The following is a 19,152-nucleotide window of genomic DNA, read 5'->3' as shown; positions in this document are numbered from 1 at the left end:
TCATATAAAATTGTTTATTTCCATAAATTGGTAGCTTAAGCTGAATAAAGTTAAGATGTAAAATTTTTCTTCAAAAGCTGTCATTCCATGAGAAGTTGCTGGTGAACTGTTTAAAAATTAGTTTTATTAGAAATGGAAAAAAGAGACTCTTCCAACACCTAATTGGAAGACACTTGGAATAGCAGGGAATGAGTTTTGAACTCTAGGAGTTAGTAGACTGCCCTGCACTTTAACATAAGCAATGCAAGTCCTCTCTGGACCCATTTTCTTAAATCTATGAATTGAATTTAGATTGTCTAATATCTGAGATCATTTGGTTCTAAAATTTTATGAAATAAGTAGGTTTAGAGGAAAATTCAAAACATTCTAGCAGGGCGCTATGGCACATGCCTGTAATCCCAGTGGCTCCGGAGGCAGGAGGATTGCAAGTTCAGAGCCACCCTCAGCCAGCAAAAGCGAGGCACTAAGCAACTCAGTGAGACCTTGTCTCTAAATAAAATACAAAATAAGGCTGGGGATGTGGCTCAGTGGTTGAGTGCCCCTGAGTTCAATCCCCAGTACCCCTATACCCCCCTTAAAAACAAAAACACATTCTAATTGGAAGTTTCTTCTGTATTCATTAGCAGGTTGTGAGGAATTTTCTTCAGATAAAGTGTATAGCTACTAATAGTTTGCAGGCAAAGATTAAGGAAAGCAAAAAGTTTTCAAAATTATTTGAAAAATAACAGGTTAGAGGTCCTGGCTTTGAACTCCCTTTCCCAGGCCCTTTCCCAATAGTTACCATCTCAGTCTGTTGTTACACAGGCAAAGTGGTGTGCAGAGGTAACTTGCATTTTTCTTTGTAGTATACCCTGTAGGATACATTTTCCATTTATAAAGATAATTTGATATTCTCTCTGTTTTTAAAATACATCTTATTCTTTTGGTTGCTTTTTAAAGATAATGTTAGATTCTTTAATATTCTTACCTGACTTCTACATAAACCTTTAAAAATAGGTAGAAAGTATATGAAACGGATTTTTCTTTTTTCTGTTCTTCCTTAAAATGTAATAGTTTTATACTCTTGAGACTCAAAAAATTTAAAGTGTATTTTATTGATGATGATGTTGTTAATGATGATTATTTGCTGTGCTGGAGATTGAACCCAGGGGTGCTCTACCATTTACCTACACCCTCAGCCCTTTTCATTTTTTATTTTGAGACAGAGTCTTGCAAAGTTTGCAATGATGGCCTGGAACTTGTGATCCTACTGCCTTAGCCTCCTGAGTAGCTGGATTACAGGCATGCACCACTGTGCCCAGCAAAGTTAATTTTAAAGTGACTGTACTTATATATTTTAACTTGATATTTCGCATACATTAATAACACTTGGTACTCAATTCTCATTCTGCTTTCATGTACTCTGCCACTCATGAAATATATCAGCTTTTAATGCTATTCTTAATAATTTAGTTTCATGATACTTATTTATGTTTTCATTTATTCTGCAGTTTATTAAAACTCTTTGTTACTGGTTTTCTTTTAAACACATTTTTCAATTATAGGTATGGTGACAGTAGTTTCCAATCATAAGGCAGGAAATTTGAACTAACATATTATGTTTTCCTATTTATGAATACTATAATGAGATATCAATATAAACTCATATTTACCATTTAATGAAATACCTTTATTGAAAAGTACAAATTTGTTTCCCATATATTTCTGATTTTTTTTGCTATGTCTTTAACTTTTTTCTAAAATTTATTTGCTCTTATTTCCAAACTTTTTATAAAATTGTTTTCAATAAGTCTCAGAGTAACTTCAATTTATAGGAGTTTGCATATGCCTAGAAACGAGTCAATTTCCACCATGGTAAAAGTATTTTCTATGTTAATAAATTACCATATAGAAATTGTGTTTAAGCCCCCCTTCAAAGAATCTGTGATTAAATACCCAAAGTTCTGCATATGTATTTGTGTATACTTTTACAGAGAACCATGAACTTTCTGCATATGATCATTCTTTTGTACTCATGAATCTACATCTAAACCCTAGAAGTTCCAAATATGGGTGTGAATCAGGACAAATGAGTAGGCTCTAATTTATGCCATATTCCTTACTATAGGAAAGCCAACACTGATGACAGTGCATGTTAGTTTTATCTAAGAGCCAGCTCAGCCTTAGAGAGCCTTGGGCAAAAACAGAGTTTTGGAGGAAAATATAGAAAAGTTACAAAATTCCAGTGCAGAAGGATGAGAGAATTCTGGACCTTACCAATCCACACAGCTTAGTATCAGTTTTTATTAGAAACAGGGACAAAAAGATATAGAAGAAAAAAAAAAAACTCTTATAATATTAGTGGCAATGAAACTTATAGCAGGTTCTAAGGTTTTATTATTTTAAATATCAAGGATATCTTATGCTTTTTACTAGTTTTGAGTAAAGCAAATGGTTTACATATAGGAATTTATTCATTCAAAAATATTTATTAAATATTTACTAGCCAGACACATTGCTAAGTGCTAGGTATAGGTTAGTTGCTTGAACTGACAAGGTTCCTGCCTTTGTACGTTTACCCTAAGTAAACCATTACATACTTTTCTTAAATTTTAGCTTCTATTTATGCTTCACAGATTACTCATATGTTGGATTTTCATATTAACAGTAGTAGTGAAGTGTGTGCATTAATTTGTCTCCTGGTTTTTTAAATGTGTCAGCAATACCATTTTTAAATGTCTTTACTAACCTTGAATAAGAAAGTGATTGCCACTTTCTTTAATGTGACTATTCACAGTATCTCCTGTGCCTTAAATGTCGATGGTTGTGAGAACAGCTTGTAGTTTTGCTCTTTGTAGATTTTATGCCATTGTCTATTTTCACCATATGCTTTCAGTGTCAAAGCAGCAGAGTTGTACTGAAGATGCTTTGTTGTGTTTTTACCATGTAAAAAGATTTTTTCCAACCATAGCATAACAGGATGTTGAATGACAGAGGTAATGTTTTTTTTTTTTTCTGCCATAAAGGCATAATTTCCACAGCAGGAATTATGCACATTTGTATGTTGGGAAAAGAGGGATTTTTATCATCTCTGTGTTGAAAGTCCATGTGGCATGAGGATATCTTTTCCCTTGTTTTTATTTATTTATTTGTTGTTGGTGTTGTTGCTGTCATTTAAAAAAAATCCATATCTTTAATGAGAAATATTTGGATCTGAAAAATAAACATTTATGAATAGAGCTTGCTTAGTTTTTTATCATTAGTAAAAATTTTCATCTGAATGTTTATTCACTACACTTGCAGAAAACACGTTCTTTCAATTGTTTTTAATTATTCATTGTTTTAAATTCACCAAACTGTAATGTTTCTATATTTAAGGAGTAGTAGACTTATGGTTTTTGTGAGGTATGTGTGTCAGTTATTGAAAATTGTGCTGTGTGTACACTCTCATGGTGTCTTTGAAATCATGATTTTTATTTTATCTCCTTCAAATGATAACATAATAATTCTTTTTTTAATAATTAAACTAATTTAGTAAATTCAAGATGGAGGCGCTTTCCTACTGATTATGCTTCCACCTCAGAAGATGAATTTGGATCAAACCGTAATTCCCCTAAACATACCCGTCTACGTACTTCTCCAGCCCTGAAAACCACTCGCTTGCAGAGCACTGGATCAGCAATGCCTACTAGTTCTTCATTCAAGCACCGGATTAAAGAGCAGGAAGACTACATCCGAGATTGGACTGCTCATCGAGAAGAAATAGCCAGGTTAGTTTTAAAGATTTATCTTTAAGATTTGAAGATTTTTATCAACATTTCAACTTGCTAACAAAATTTAGCTTTTGCTTGATTTGTACTGGTAGTCTGAAGAAATGAAATCCATTGTGAGGATGAACTGTGTTGTCAGCAGAATTGCTGTCCATCAGCTTTTTTCCTTTTATCTTTACCTTTTTTAATGCCAGTGGTACTAACATACTGTAGAAGATATTGTAGAATTATTTTGGTCTCCTGTCTTTAATTTTCAGTATAAATGCAGAATAAATAGTATAAATTTTAAAAAGTAGTAGTAGCTCTTCACAATTACAAATTGTTCAGTTAGCTTACTAATCACCATCCTTTAAACCTCCAAAGAGGTAATAGTCTACCTTTTAGAGATTAATTGTTAATGTTCTCTGGGGAGAATTAAAGTAGGCAGATTTTTCCATAATGAATTCATTAAGTGTTATTAATTTAACCCTTGAATATACAAAGACATGATTATTTTGAATATAAAATAAGTAAATATTAAGACTTATTGCTATAACATTTAGATTATGTACAAAAAGTAAATTTCATGCTGTGTATGTGATTGATTATTTACTCTGGATAAGTGCTGAAGAGAAGTTCTATTCAAACGGATATGATAGCAATTAAAAATATAAGTTTTTTTTTGTTTAAAGATTGTAAGGTTAAATTTTTATGCAGCATACCATGTGTTACCCCCAAATTTTCATCATTTACTTGCTAAAATTATTTCTAATTATTTCTTTATCAGTAGCTAATTTTCAAGTTTTGTATTTGGCAACATTATTAAAGAACATATACCTATTTAATAGATGCATAGTGACTCCCTTTTGCTAAGACTGGCTTTGAACTGCCTTTACAATAACAAGATACTTTTACCATAATTTATTGGTGATTATCTTTTTTTTCCTTGTTGACTTCTATGAATTGTGTTTTTTCTGGCTCGTTAGTTTAATATACTGTTTAGGTTTTTGTTTTTAATGACTATTCACTTGTAATTACTTTTATATTTGGAGAACATGACCTAATCTTGTTGTGCGGTTTGAAACATTTTGGTTTTATTATACAAATTGTTTTTTATGAGACTAATTATTGAAGCATTTTAAGCCAATTATTCTCATTAGAAGAAAGGCATTTATATGCTTGGGATCCATGAATAATTATGGGCCACAAAATGCTTGTAGTGAGAAAATCTTGACATATTTTCTATTCTTCTCAGTATAGCTGGTAGGTAATAGCAGGTCTTATTTTTTTTTTTTTTTTTGTACCAGGGTTTGAAGTCAGGGGCACTCCATCACATGCCCAGCCCTATTTTGTGTTTTATTTAGAGACAGGGTCTCACTGAGATGCATAGTGACTCCCTTTTGCTGAGACTGGCTTTGAACTTGTGATCCTCCTGCCTCGGCTTCCTGAGCCTCTGGGATTACAGGCATGTGCCACCACCTCTCCTGGCCAGGTCTTATTCTTGTTTCATCATTTTCCTCATCCCCCACAAGAAAATACCCAGCTGCAGAAGATCAGATGGTGCCAAGAGAAACTAAAATATGTCTATCTCCTCTCAAGAGGCCTCCCTCAGCTCTCTCTAAACTAGAAAGACTGACAATCCTCTTTTTGTGGGCCAAATCCATTTTCTTTTTCCCAAATAGAGTTTTGATAAAAGGGAAGTGGGAATATTGACTGTAATGTGCATTTTTACTTGGTTCCATTTTGTCATGTGCATTGTATTACTACTATTCTGTGTATTTTGTCATCTATAACAGACCAAGGTGTTCAGCTTCTAGTAATTTCTCATGCCTTTTTCCTCTGAAATTTTGTTAGTGGCACTATGTTATAAAACTCACCTTAGGAATTTTAATTTTTCAAGGTGTGTTTTCCAGTCACATACCTCAGAGAATACTTTTTGTTTTTTTCATGGAAATTTTTAAAAGGAGAGGAAGGAAAGATAGATATGAGGAAGAAAGCTAATGTTGATATTTAATCTTCTCATAGGGCAGTGATAAGTCAGCTTAATGTGAGAAAAATTATTTTCAAAAGACTGAATCACAAACTAAACAGGATGTAAGAAATAAGTTTTTAAAAATGGACTATTACTTTCACTTGAAGAAAATTCATTTGCTGATTATTGATAAGTAATAGGTAAAGATACTTTAACTGAAAAGCAAAATTGATAATTTTAATTGTTTACAAAAGTGTTTTTCGTTTTGGCATATTCTTTTTGTTTAGAATGCAGGACTATTTTACTTTAACCAGCACTTTGTAAATGTGTATATAGTAATTCTTTACTTGCATTTAAATTTAAAGCACACAAGCAATGTTAATCCAGAATATAAAATGTATAAAGAAGTATAGTGTTAATTAGTCTTTTAGAATAGGGAACTCTTCTTCCAGGTACCCCTTATGCATGTGCTTTGGTAGCTCTTGCCTCAGTTTCTCTATGATGATAGAGATATATAGTTCAGCTAGTAAGAATTGGATAGATTATAGTAGTTTATGAATATTAGGGTAAACGGTTCCATTAGTGCCTTTATAGATGACCTAAAAATTATATTAGAAGACTATATCATTTCTGTTTGAATCACAAGGTACTTAACAATATTTCATTGTTTCGGATTCATTATTACACATACAACTGTATCATTAAATTATATTTTTTGGAGAGAATTCTGGTTAACAGTATTTCATTTTAAGAAATGACAACAATTCACTATTAGATATATTACACAGGAAGAGTAAAAGATAAAAACAATGTAATATTTTATCCTCATGTTGGCTGAGAGTATTATTTGCAAAGATGGTGTCCTATTTTTGTATTTTCCTCTCCAGTTCTATTTTGGATCAAATTTGCCTAAAGTTAGGTTTTTTTAAAATATTTTATATATATATATAGTTCCCACCAAATCAACATAGAATTTTTAACGTAATAGGAGTGCTTAGTCTAAGGGGACTATGAAGATGACTTTAGTTAGAGTCAAAGAAAGAAATTTTTTTCTTTGTGTGTATATCTAATATAAAATAAAGTGCTATGATAAAAGCTTAAAAAAGTGTGTATATATATATATATATATATATATATATATATATACACACACACACACACACACACACACTATATCTGTACTAAGATATAGAATTATATAGTTAGGGAATGACCAAACTGAAGATAGGGCAAAGCTTGCTAAATAATGGGAGACTTTGGATGCCAGCTAAGGAATATACATGTCATTTTATCTACTAATCTAGATAACGCTAAAGGCACTGTATAGAACCTGAGAGAAGAGCACTTATTTGTGTCAAAAGTTAATGTGCAGCAGTTGCCAGATGGCAGTGCAACAGCAGCCCTGTGCGGGCATTACCTGTGGCCCATGACACAGGCAGACCCCCTGGGCCACTTCAGGTGTCCTGGGTGATTAAAGGTAGGTATCTGAGAAGCTGTGCAGGGTGCCTTGTGGGCACATCTTTTGGTCTGCATAACTGTAGGAATGTCTAAAGCTGAAGAAACTTTTCTGTGGATTGTATCACAGCACTCTGACACCTAAGTTCCAAGCTGTAAAGCCAGAGCAACAGTTTGAGACCAGAAATATCTTGCCATGGCTGCCAAGATGATTTCTTCCTATCTTAAGATTCAAACCCTTGTGACTACCTCAGTTCCAAATACCAGACGATATCATGGAAGGTGTGAAGGCCACAACTAAGTATGCATCATTACAGACAAGGAGTGTCCCAAATCTTTATACCTTTCCTTGTCCTTACTGTCTTGAGAAAAACTTTGTAGAAGGACGGGCTTGTGGAGTACTGCATATTATCCTGTGGTTTGTTCAATATGTGCCTCAATGCCCTGGGGAGACTACTGCAGCACCAGCTTCATAAAAAACACATCCAGTGCCAGTGCCAATTTCCATGGATTATAGTATTGATAAAGAGGACATGATGAACCTGGTGTTACCATATTCCATCAGCTTCCATGACATGTTAAGTGTGAAACCTTTGACTCCTACGGCTTAACTGTACAACAGACCTGGAAATGAGCCATGGCACTAGGACAGGGTCACTTCTGACAGGGGAAATGGGTCTCCAGGTTAGAGTTCTCTTTTCTTTTGGGCTCTTGCCAAAGTTATTTTCCCTACTATTAACCTTGTTTGTCATTTGGTCTAGTGTCATTGTTCCTCAATTACTTCCTAGAGCTTCTACCTCCTCTTCTGGAAGAAAATTCCAGCTTTTTCATTTCCACATATTCTTATTTCACACTTTTTCCTTCCATCCAGTGTTTATCTCTCAGATCCTGTGAGCCACCTCTGGGACCTTTTCTGGGTCACAAATAGCACAATAAAACACGTGTTTTCTTTCCTTGCCCGGGAGGTATGTGAACTCTGGCAAGAGTACAGCTGACCAGGACTGAAACTCATCTGTGCTGTGGAGCTACTTGTCAGAGGGTGTGGACAGTGGCTACTGGAAGCTGCAATTTGTATTCCTGAAAATATTTCAGGAACCCCCCCTTAGGGTAAAAGTTCTGGATTTTGCATGATCTGATGTTGGAAGTTTTATTATTGATATTTTGCTACACTTCCTGCAAATGCTTAGAATTAACTGGTTCAGTCTTACATGCCTGCAGGGTACCTTTTTAGGAAAAGGTATAATCATATTTTTAGTGGAGGTATTTGTAGGTTAGGAAAGTTAAACTGCATTTTTCCATAAGTGGGGAGGAGGGTTAATTAAAAGAGGTTGGAGGACCATAGCTTTTTGGTTTGTATTTCAGTCTAACAAATGTGTTTTCAGATGACTGGGTCACATTTACCTTTCTCTTTAGGAGCCTGCATACATTCTTGTCCTGATGCGTGAAAAGCAGTCCTCTGATGATTAAAAAGGAGAAGGCATGAGGACTTTGGTGGTTACTTTTATCCTTAACTTGGTAACTTTTATCCTTAACTTGGTAACTTAGATTAATCTGAGCATTATTTTACTGTCACAAATAGTTTTCTTATGACACATGTTTTAGCATATAAATTGATGTTTTAAAACTCTGCCTTTTAATTCAGAGAAAAGCTGTTCTGCATCCCGTTGTTTCTTGTTGGAAGAAAGATTGCAGGGCATAGCATATTCTCTGATGAGCAGTTAATAAGAACTATGTACTCAGAATTTGGTTTAGTAGCAGCTCAAGAAACTTGAAGTTGAACATATTTCATGAATATTAATTATAAGGCTAAGACCAATCCCTAAAAAACAAATACCAAATGTCTTCTTTGATATAATGAGAGCAACTAAGAACAAAGCAGGGAGGATGAGCAGGAAGAAAAGATTAACATTAAACAGATACATGAGGTGGGAGGGAAAGGGAGAGAAAAGGGAAATTGCATGGTAATGGAGGGAGATCCTCATTGTTATACAAAATTACATATAAGAGGTTGTGAGGGGAATGGGAAAATAAACAAGGAGAGAAATGAATTACAGTAGATGGGGTAGAGAGAGAAGATGGGAGGGGAGGGGAGGGGAGATAGTAGAGGATAGGAAAGGTAGCAGAATACAACAGTTACTAATAGGGCATTATGTAAAAATGTAGATGTGTAACCGACGTGATTCTGCAATCTGTATTTGGGGTAAAATTGGGAGTTAAAAACCCACTTGAATCAAATGTATGAAATATGATATGTCAAGAGCTTTGTAATGTTTTGAACAACCAATAAAAAAAAAGAATATTAATTATAAGGCTAAGAGCTGTCAATCTAATGTATAGGAGTAGAATCTATTAGGTTCATTCATTCATGTCACACATCTCTAGTTTGTGGTAGTTTTTTTCTGGTCAGTGGCTGAGGTTGCAAATGGCTCTGGGCCTGTACACGTTGCTGTGGGTCTCTTACTGCCCATCATGAAAGAGCTAGCTGCAGTTGCCTAGTAACTAGCAAAGACAGGGTCCATTTGGGGCAGTGTAATTTTTTTCCTTAAGGTGTTGTTACTTAGAAGGACCTGCATGTTAAGATCAGCTTCTTGACTAAAATTTCTGGAAAAAGTTAACTCGGACCTCCTTAAATTGAGATTCTCTCAAAACAAGTTTGGAGAAAAGTTTGATAAGGCTTTCATTTGAGGGATCTGAGAAGAGCAAATACAATCTCACTGTTGGAACCAAGAAAACAGGTTAATGTGTAAGGTGTTGAAGATCTAAAATATGATAGTGTTGGCATAAATGAATGAATGAATGAGAGAGATGCATTTACAACATTTGATGATTGCCAGGATGGTAAGACAGAATTTAAAATAATTCCATAGTTGTTCAAATGGGAGATTGGTAAGATTTGGGAACACAAAGGCAAGGAAAAGGAACTAGTTATATTTTGGATATACTGACCTAAGATGCTTAAATGATAATCATGTGAAAAAGTCTAGCAGACAAACTGTGGCTTTAAAATATAAGATGTCAATGAAAGCTAGAATAGTAGTTATAGAAGTCATTCACAAAGAGAAAATTAAGTGGTAGTAGATTTTATCATGAAGTAAGGGAATGGTGAGTAAACTCTGAAAGTTGCTAAACAGAGAGAAACCAAATTACAGGGAGATACCATAGCTATGTTATAGCCACATGGTCAAGAGCATGGACTTTGGAATCAGACCATTTGGATTCGAGCCCATTTCTTACCACAAGGCTATGTGAACTCTAGACAAGTTAATTAACTGTGCTCCAGTAATCTGCAAAAAAATGTTCATGATTATAGTATCAATGTGAGAGAGGTGACAAACAGTTACATGTATTTGACCTGGTGTTTGACATATAGTAAACTACGAATAAATGTTAGTTATATGTAAAGGGGGATATAGAGAAAACAGTAATATATGATCATATTTAGATCTTTATTTTGAGCTTTAAGTTTTCTGGTCATCTCATAAATTTATGAGAATCCACATATATCTGGAGTTTCAGAATCAATTTTAAGTTCTTACAATTTATAAAATATTCAACTAGGCTTTGCTTTTTACAGAAGAGTGTTGCACTAATAGATTCACAGGCAATTGACAACATGGGGAAAGATGGCAAGCACTTTTTGGAAAAATAGATAAGGAAACACAGTGAAGAAAAAATTAATAGAACTTGGTATCTGGGCAATTAAAAAGCATTGGATACCTATAGATGAATTAAAGAGATGTGCATTAATTTTCTTGAAGATCTTTTAATTATATTTGTATTATCAAATCTGATTTTTTCAGAATACTTTTGCGAGGCTTGGTGTCAAATGCCTGTAAATCCCGACAGCTCAGGAGGCTGAGGCAGGAGGATCACAGGTTCAAAGCCAGCCTCAGCAACTTAGCAAGGCCCAAATCAATTTAGTGAGACCCTGTCTCAAAATAAAAAAATATAAAAATAAAATAAAAAAATATAAAAAGGGCTGGGTGACTCATTGGTTAATCGACCCTGGGTTCAATCCCCGGTGCCAAAAAAAAAAAAAAAAGGAAGGAAGAAAGAGACTATTTTCTTAAAATCTTTTATTATGTCTTTTAAGTTCCTTAAAGGATACTTATAAAACCATTCAAGAAGAGAACAAAGTTTTTTCCTTTCTATCTCCTCTTCTTTTTAAATTTCAAGAGACTCATGATGTGGCCTGTTATATAGTACATGGTTTATTTCAAATTGATATATATCCTGACCTTAGTCTTTTTTTCTTTGTATTTTTTGGAGTCTTTATAAGAGTTTTATTTTATTGAAAGTTGTAAAATTGAACAATATTATTGATAATAAAATAGGCCAAGAGATAGGGATATAGCTCATTGGTACAGCACTTGCCTAGCATGTGTAAGAGCCTGGGTTCAATCTCTAGCACCCAGTTTTAATTTTAAAGCAGGCCAAATACTGGAACACTGGTTATAGCCAGAAAGTTTGGAACTTAATATGCCATTAAAGCGATAAAGAAAATGTTTATAGTTAATTGAAAACCTAAAATTTTATATTGGCATCTCAAATCAAAATCTGACAGTTTTTTAAAATTTTTTTCTTAGTTGTAGATGGACACAATATCTTTATTTTGTCTATTTATTTTTATGTGGTGCTGAGGATCGGATCCAGTGCCTCACACGTGCAAAGCAAGCTCTCTATCATTGAACCACAACCCCAGCCCCTGACAGTTTGTTTTTATAGTATTTGTTAGGTCACACTTGGCAAAAATTGTATATTTATTTAGGGATACATTGCATTAGGAGTTTTTAAAAATTCTAATTCAATTTAAAAAAAATTTTTAAATAGTTTTCACATGTTTGAAATTTGAAATTTTTAATATTTCATTTGCACTTCCAACATACCTAGTGTCTATAATTAATATTTTTTCCAGCATACAAACCTTTAGTGGAAAATAGCCTTTACCTGGTTTAAGTAAGAAAAGTGATATTACTGAGATAAGAAAATAATAAACTTCATGACTTCAAACTTTATCTCAAACTTTTTTCTCTCTTTTCTTCTTTTACAAATAATGCATACTTATTTTTACAGAATTAAAAAAATTGGTTCAGTAGTTCTGGCTCTCAAGAAGTATTAGGTTTGAATTAAAGATCTTTATTACTTAATTTACATTTTGTTTGAGACTTGTGCTGGTTCAAAATTTGTAATAAGGAAAATGGACTTAAATTTGAATTGTATTTTTATAATTGGTAGGCTTAAATAGCTATTAATATCGTAAAGGAAGCAGATAGATTATAAAACCTCAAATAAAATGTTTGTTTTTTATTTTATTTTTTTAGAAATATGGCATCATGTAAAAATGTGGATGTGTAACCGATGTGATTTTGCAATCTGTATTTGGGGTAAAAATGGGAGTTCATAACCCACTTGAATCTAATGTATGAAATATGATATGTCAAGAGCTTTGTAATGTTTTGAACAACCAATTAAAAAAAATGAATTTCTTCCTTTAGCAGATTTGAAAGGGAGGGAGAATAAGTGTAGAAGAAGGGCTTGTAGGCTTAGTTTTTAAATTAGGGCACAGATACAAGAGATGTAAAGAAATATATGATAAGATATTTCAATAAGTGTAACCTAAGGAGCATTATAAAATTAATTTGAAAGCTTAGACTTAGCAACCACATGGGGATAGATGTATCCATACCCTAGATTGAATGATAAATCTTCTGTTTCTGTTTGGAGGATGGCCATAACTTTTGTTTTCTCCTAATAATTTTATTTGCCTTTTAAAATTCCCTATACTGGTTTTAATATACTCTGAAATTTTTAAGCAATTAATTTGAGGTTAACTTAAATTTTATGGTATATATTACTGAGTCAACTGTAAGCAATTTTCATGCAAAGAATATATGTATGTATATATATATATATACACACAAACACACACACATACACACACACATATATAATATACCAGCAAATGAATACTTTGAATGCTTATTGCCTGAACAATGTATGTTATTTTTACATGAAGAACTGCCCATTTTGATACATGTTTTACTACATAATGTGGACATGGCTGTTGTTGATATTTTTCTAATTAATTCATATTGCTTTCCACAAATATCAGAAGCTTTATTGTACAAATGCCGCAGAAAGAAAGTTCAAAGAAAAAATGAAATTTCAGATAAACTGTTGCTTGTCTTTTAAAAATTGTCATTAAATTTGGTTATTCTGTTTCTCATCTTAGTTCATTTATTTCAGGAAAGAATTGACTATGCAGGTTGAATATCCCCTACACAGTATGCTTGGGACTAGAAGTATTTCATATTTTTAGCTTTTTAGGTTCTTAGAATATTTGTGTATAAATGGTGGATATCTTGGGCATGGGACCCAAATATAAACTCAAGATTCGTTTATGTCTATACCTTGTATCCTAAAGGTAATTTTATACAGTATTTTTAATATGCCTGTCTTTTTACTATGACCTGTCATATTAGGTCAAGTATAGCATTTTCCATGTTGGTGCTCAAAGTTTTGGGTTTGAAGTCTTTCACATTCTTATTTTCCCAATTGAGATGCAGATAACCTTATTATCTAACAGAACACTTTAAACTTGTTTTCAAAATAAGCACATCAACATAATCTTTTGAAAAAAATATATTCAGAACAGTAATGTGAGATATAGTATCACAAAATGGAAAGATCTAGTTATGCCTCTTTTTGTGACTTTAACCTAAAAATGATCACACGACTTCTAAGCTTTGTTTTCTTATCTCTAAAGCAAGTGATTAGGACTTCTTTTATAGGTGGATTGTGAGAATTAAATGAGTTAATAAATGTAAAGCTTATTTATAATGTACTGATAAATAATGGTGCTCACTATCTATTCTAAGCTCCATGAGGAACCCCTGTCTGCTTCTTCACCATTGTAGCCCTTAGGAACTTACACAATGCCTGGCAAATAATAAGGGGTTGATAAATATTTGTTTGTTTTTCCTACCTTTTTACATTGGTAAATAAGAGAAAAATTAACCATCTTTCATTTCTTATAAGGCTTATATATTAGTTCACCATAAATTGTTTCAATTGGTCCATAAGCTTCAACTAAGCATCTCTTTTTAAAACTTTTTTATGCTCTTACTGCATCCCTTAAAAGTCTCTCAAACTCAAATTATTCAAATTTTAAAAATGTTATTTTATACTTTTTTTGGATTCTGAAGTTGTTGAAACTTTCACATCAACTTTTAAGAATATTCTATCATTCTGAAACCTTCCCTATGGAAGTAACCAAGTTGAGTTTTGTGTGCAACAGATGCACAACATGGGAAAATTGCATGTCTCAGTGAAATGAAAATACATCTTTCTTGAGACATGTGGGACTATAAATGATAGGTTGTTGTGTTCCTCTCTGTTGAAGAACAAAGGCTAAGTGAAAAATGTCTATTTTCTCTTTTGATTATCACTAGTAACAGTTACTTAATTCATCAGTCCATATGGTCAAAAACACAAGTGGCTTTATGGATATGAGTACTAAACCTGAGATCTGATCGTGCCTTGAGTTGTATGGTCATGAGCAAGTCATTCAGCTTCTCTTGAGAATGTGTCCTCATTAATAAAATCAGATAAGTTTTACCTTATAAGAACTTTGTGATCTTCAGAAGACAGCTGGTAAAGTTTATGGAGCTGTGTCAGAGTGTTCTGAATGTATAAATATACAATATTTATAAAAAGAATTTCAATTATATTGAAATACAGTTATCAAATTATTTTGAAGTAATATGGTAGCATATGGTTCTTTTTAATTAAGAGTGTTGTTGTGAATTTAATGACTAGTAATTTTGAAGAAATTATGAACATAAATGATGTTTTGAAATACCTATAGCAACTCTAATATGCTTTCTGTTGATTAACAAAAATCACCAATGTTGTTAATATCATTTTATTGTTGCCTATATTTGAAAGAAATGCCAAGCATCAGTTAGATGTTAGAGAAAGTAATGTTGTAATTGTTTCTTCTCATGAAAGTTTAGACTCCTTGAACTCTATCATCTCCAAGTTTAAGAACCCCATGATATACTAATGCTGGTTATTTTCGTGAACAGTGTATACTTAAAGACATATCTCCATTCAGGGTGCTTAAAATATATTTTTCAAGATGATGTCTTATAAATTATTTGGAATTAAGTTTTGTAAATGCCAGCTTTTAAAGTCTAAGATTTTTGATATCAAAATATTTTGTTGCCTTTACAAAGAATCTTAAGTTGGGGTACAAATGTTTAATTAAATATGCAACTTATATAACTGATTCTATCATGAATTATTGTTTCTAGAGCTTCTCTTTAAAAGGAATTAAATTTCTTTTCTAAACTTACTACCAGGATCAGCCAAGATCTTGCTCTCATTGCTCGGGAGATCAACGATGTAGCAGGAGAGATAGATTCAGTGACTTCATCAGGCACTGCCCCTAGTACCACAGTAAGCACTGCTGCCACCACCCCTGGCTCTGCCATAGACACTAGAGAAGAGGTAGGAGATCTTCATGGAGAAATGCATAAGGTTCTTTCTTTTCTTTATTTCTTTTGCTTTTAGCTTTTTGCTTAGTTTTTTTTTTTTTTTGGTTTTTTTTTTGGGGGTGTGTGTGTGTGATATGTCCACCCTTCCTGTTTGCATGAAGCTCTGCATTTTCCAACTTTGCTTTAACAAATTTCTTTTATGTGTTTGTAACAAAACAGTAAAGGTTAACATTTGGTCTACTATTAAGATGGAGGTGGAAAATAATTTAGAATAAGAACTTTGCCTGCAAATTTCTGCTCCGTAGCTTTACATGAAATGTGAATCTAAATGGTGTCTGAAAAGCAAACCAAAATTTGATATGATAAATGCTTGTTTTGACTGCTAGTTAATGAGTTACTATCTCTAATAGCAAAAAAAAAAAAAGATAAAAACACTACAGTTTTTACTGCTTTAAGTGATAATTATGTTAATGAATTCATACACAGTTATATACACAGGGATATTTTAAAAAACAAAGATGTATATTATGTATACATACACACACTATATACGTATGTGTATGTGGTGTGTGTGTGTGTATGTGTGTGTGTGTGTGTATGTATATGTATAGATTTTCAAAGTATTCTTATGAACTCTGAAATTTAAGTTAACGTATATAGACTATTGCCTGTACAAAAAAAAATCAGGACCTCTGGCAACACAAACCAGAGGACATCATTTTGCACAACATGTTCCAGAAGGTGACTTTAATTTATAAAATTAATAGTACTATTGTCTCTTGTCCCTTAGTATCAGTGGGGAATTGATTCCAGGATCTTCCCTTCTTTACCACTGTACATATGAAAGTCTGTCCCTTATGTAAAATGGTATAGTGTTTTCATATAACCTATGCGCATCCTTTTGTGTACTTTGATTCACTTCTTGATTAGTTATAATACCTAATACAATGTGAATGTTACATAAGTCATTGTTAAACTGGATTGTTTTCAGAGTAATGACAAGGGAAAGTTTACAACTACAGGGTTTTTGTTGTTGTTGTTTGTTTTGCTTTTTAAAGAATACTTTCAGTATTTAACCGATGAGATTCCTGGATATGTAAGGTTGACTATATTCTCTGGCCATGTTGGCTATTTTAATAGAGAGCAGAAATGCAAGCAAAGGATCAGCATTTAAAAGAATGATTTGTGCAGTTCAGGGGTTGGTAAACTATTGACAGGAAATTCCTGACTGTTTTTATATGATCTAAAAACTGAACTTTTTTATGTTTTTAAGTTGTTGAAAAATATTAAAGGAATATAATAACTAATAACTTTAAAATTATATGAAATTCACCTTTCCGTTTCTGCAAAATTTTTTCACAGTGTAGACACACTCATTTGTTTAACTGTTGTGTATGGCTATTTCTGTGCTACAGTAGACTGCAAAACCTGAAATATTTATTATCTGTCTCCTTACAGAAAAAATTTGCCAACCCCCAATACTAATGACTCCACTTTTTAAATTTTATAATATAATGTTCTGAATAGTAGTCAAAAATGGCTAACCTTTTTGACAAATTTAATTCTGATTATCTGAGCTGATATTTTCCTCAGTTGCTTTTTGTTATATTTCTTTTTAGTTCTTTAATGGTCACTTTTCATTTGTTTTTCCTTTATATGTTGTCTGATTTAATAAATGATATTTCATCAATCTGTGTAGAGTTTTGTTACCACATTGATCAATTTTAAATTGTAACTATATATGAAATCATCCTTATTGGTGTAAAACAGAAAGATCTTCTTGGTGGCAAGACATACACATTTCGCTGGTACATTTATAATGATAATATTATTTTTTCAGCTTTATAACTAAATTTTACCTAACATGATTATACATTCACTCAAACTCTGTAGAATTACTCAAACATTTCATTAAATAGACTTTCATTTTTCCTTTTTGTTTTATTTCAGAATATTGTACTAGAGTTTATTTCCTCTTCAGTAAACCCAAATTAGGTAGTATTGAATGTCTGTAATTTGCACTGTAGTATATCATTGGCAGTATATTATTCTTACTAGAAGGTATAATTTCTATAGCATTGTTAAAAGTTTATCTGACTAAGATTAAAATATTTATGTGGATTTAAATTTTTTTCTCTTGTAAATTTAATTGAAATTTGCAATTTATATATCTTATGAAGAAATTTGTCACTTGGATTTGGGAAGGAAAAAAACAGAAAACTAAAAGAAAAAGAAACATTATTTTATACTGGTAAGGCAATATGAGTAAAATGAACTCATTGTCCATCTACATAGCTGAGTTTTTTTCTATTTAGGATCTATTTTTTAATTTGGAGAAATTTTATTCATAGACTAATTGATTTTAGCATAGTTATATATTTTAGATTCTGAAAATAAAATCTATGTAGATGAACATCTATTTCATAAAAAATACTTTTAAGTGCTTACTTAAAAAGTAATTGGTTTATTGAAGATGACATGCTTCTGTTACTACTTGAGAATGGAATAACTTATAATCATAAAATTTATGCAGTGTCTATGCTTTTCTAATTTATTCTGTTCTCATAAGGGTTTGCTTTCGTTCTGTTAGTTGGTTGATCGTGTTTTTGATGAAAGTCTCAACTTCCGAAAGATCCCTCCATTAGTTCATTCTAAAACACCAGAAGGAAACAATGGTCGATCTGGTGATCCAAGACCTCAAACAACAGAGCCTCCTGATCATCTAACAATTACAAGACGGAGAACCTGGAGCAGGGATGAAGTAAGTGAACTGTAGACATTGACATATGGCAGAGGAGGCAAGCCCTGTAAGTGGGAAAAGGGGAAACTAATTCATAGGGCTGAGGAAAAATTGGTTATTCTGATAGAATGAAATTTCATCCCAACATCACTTTATATCCAAATAATTAACTCTAAGTGAAGTAAGTTCTTGAATGGCAAAAGCAAAACTATAACACCTCTTAGTAAAAATATGGGTTAAACTAACTTTGAACATTATATAAGGGTTGATTTCTTAAAAGATACAAAAAGTTTGACTTCAAAAGATTGATAAATTTTAGTATACTAAAACTAAGGACTTTGGGGCTGGGAAGCATGAGGCCCTGGGTTCATTCCCCAGCACGCCCCCCCCCCAAAAAAAAAATTAAGGACTTTTACGTATTTAAAGATACTTCAAGGAACATAAGAAGACAAGTTACAAACTTGTATAGCACATATAATACAAAAGATGAATATACAGAATATATAAAGAATTCCTACGGATCAATAGAAAACACAAAATCAACTCAATAGAATGAATATCTTCAAAAGATATGAACAGCCGGGCATGGTGGCACATCTCTATTTCCTCAGCAGCTCAGAAGGCTGAGGCAAGAGGATTGTGAGTTCAAAGCCAGCATTCAGCAACTTAGTGAGGCCCTAAGCAACTCAGCAAGTCCCTGTCTCTAAAAAAAAAAAAAAGAACTGGGGCTGTGGCTCAGTGGTTAAGTGCTCCTGGGTT

General features: G+C 32.7%; 1 protein-coding gene across 9 annotated transcripts in view; it reads left to right on the top strand.

The window, feature by feature from the left end:
• Nucleotides 1–19,152, top strand: part of Cep170 (centrosomal protein 170) — a 132,423-nt gene that overhangs the window by 94,449 nt on the left and 18,822 nt on the right. For 3 of the 9 annotated variants that reach the window (XM_058575158.1, XM_058575159.1, XM_058575153.1), the window contains 3 exons: nt 3,515–3,749; nt 15,519–15,696; nt 18,244–18,414. In XM_058575158.1, coding sequence (XP_058431141.1) covers nt 3,515–3,749; nt 15,519–15,696; nt 18,244–18,414 — 584 coding nt within the window. Of the gene's footprint in view, nt 1–3,514; nt 3,750–8,568; nt 9,086–15,518; nt 15,697–18,243; nt 18,415–19,152 lie in introns of those variants that run through there. The other 6 variants (XM_058575161.1, XM_058575157.1, XM_058575160.1 and 3 more) reach the window with 4 other exon arrangements.

The sequence above is a fragment of the Marmota monax genome, unplaced genomic scaffold, assembly GCF_021218885.2.
Source record: "Marmota monax isolate L192 unplaced genomic scaffold, Marmota_monax_Labrador192_F-V1.1 WCK01_AAM20220418_F8-fsc00090, whole genome shotgun sequence".
In the NCBI taxonomy this organism is placed as follows: domain Eukaryota; kingdom Metazoa; phylum Chordata; class Mammalia; order Rodentia; family Sciuridae; genus Marmota; species Marmota monax.
This window is presented reverse-complemented; position numbering and strand designations above follow the sequence as displayed.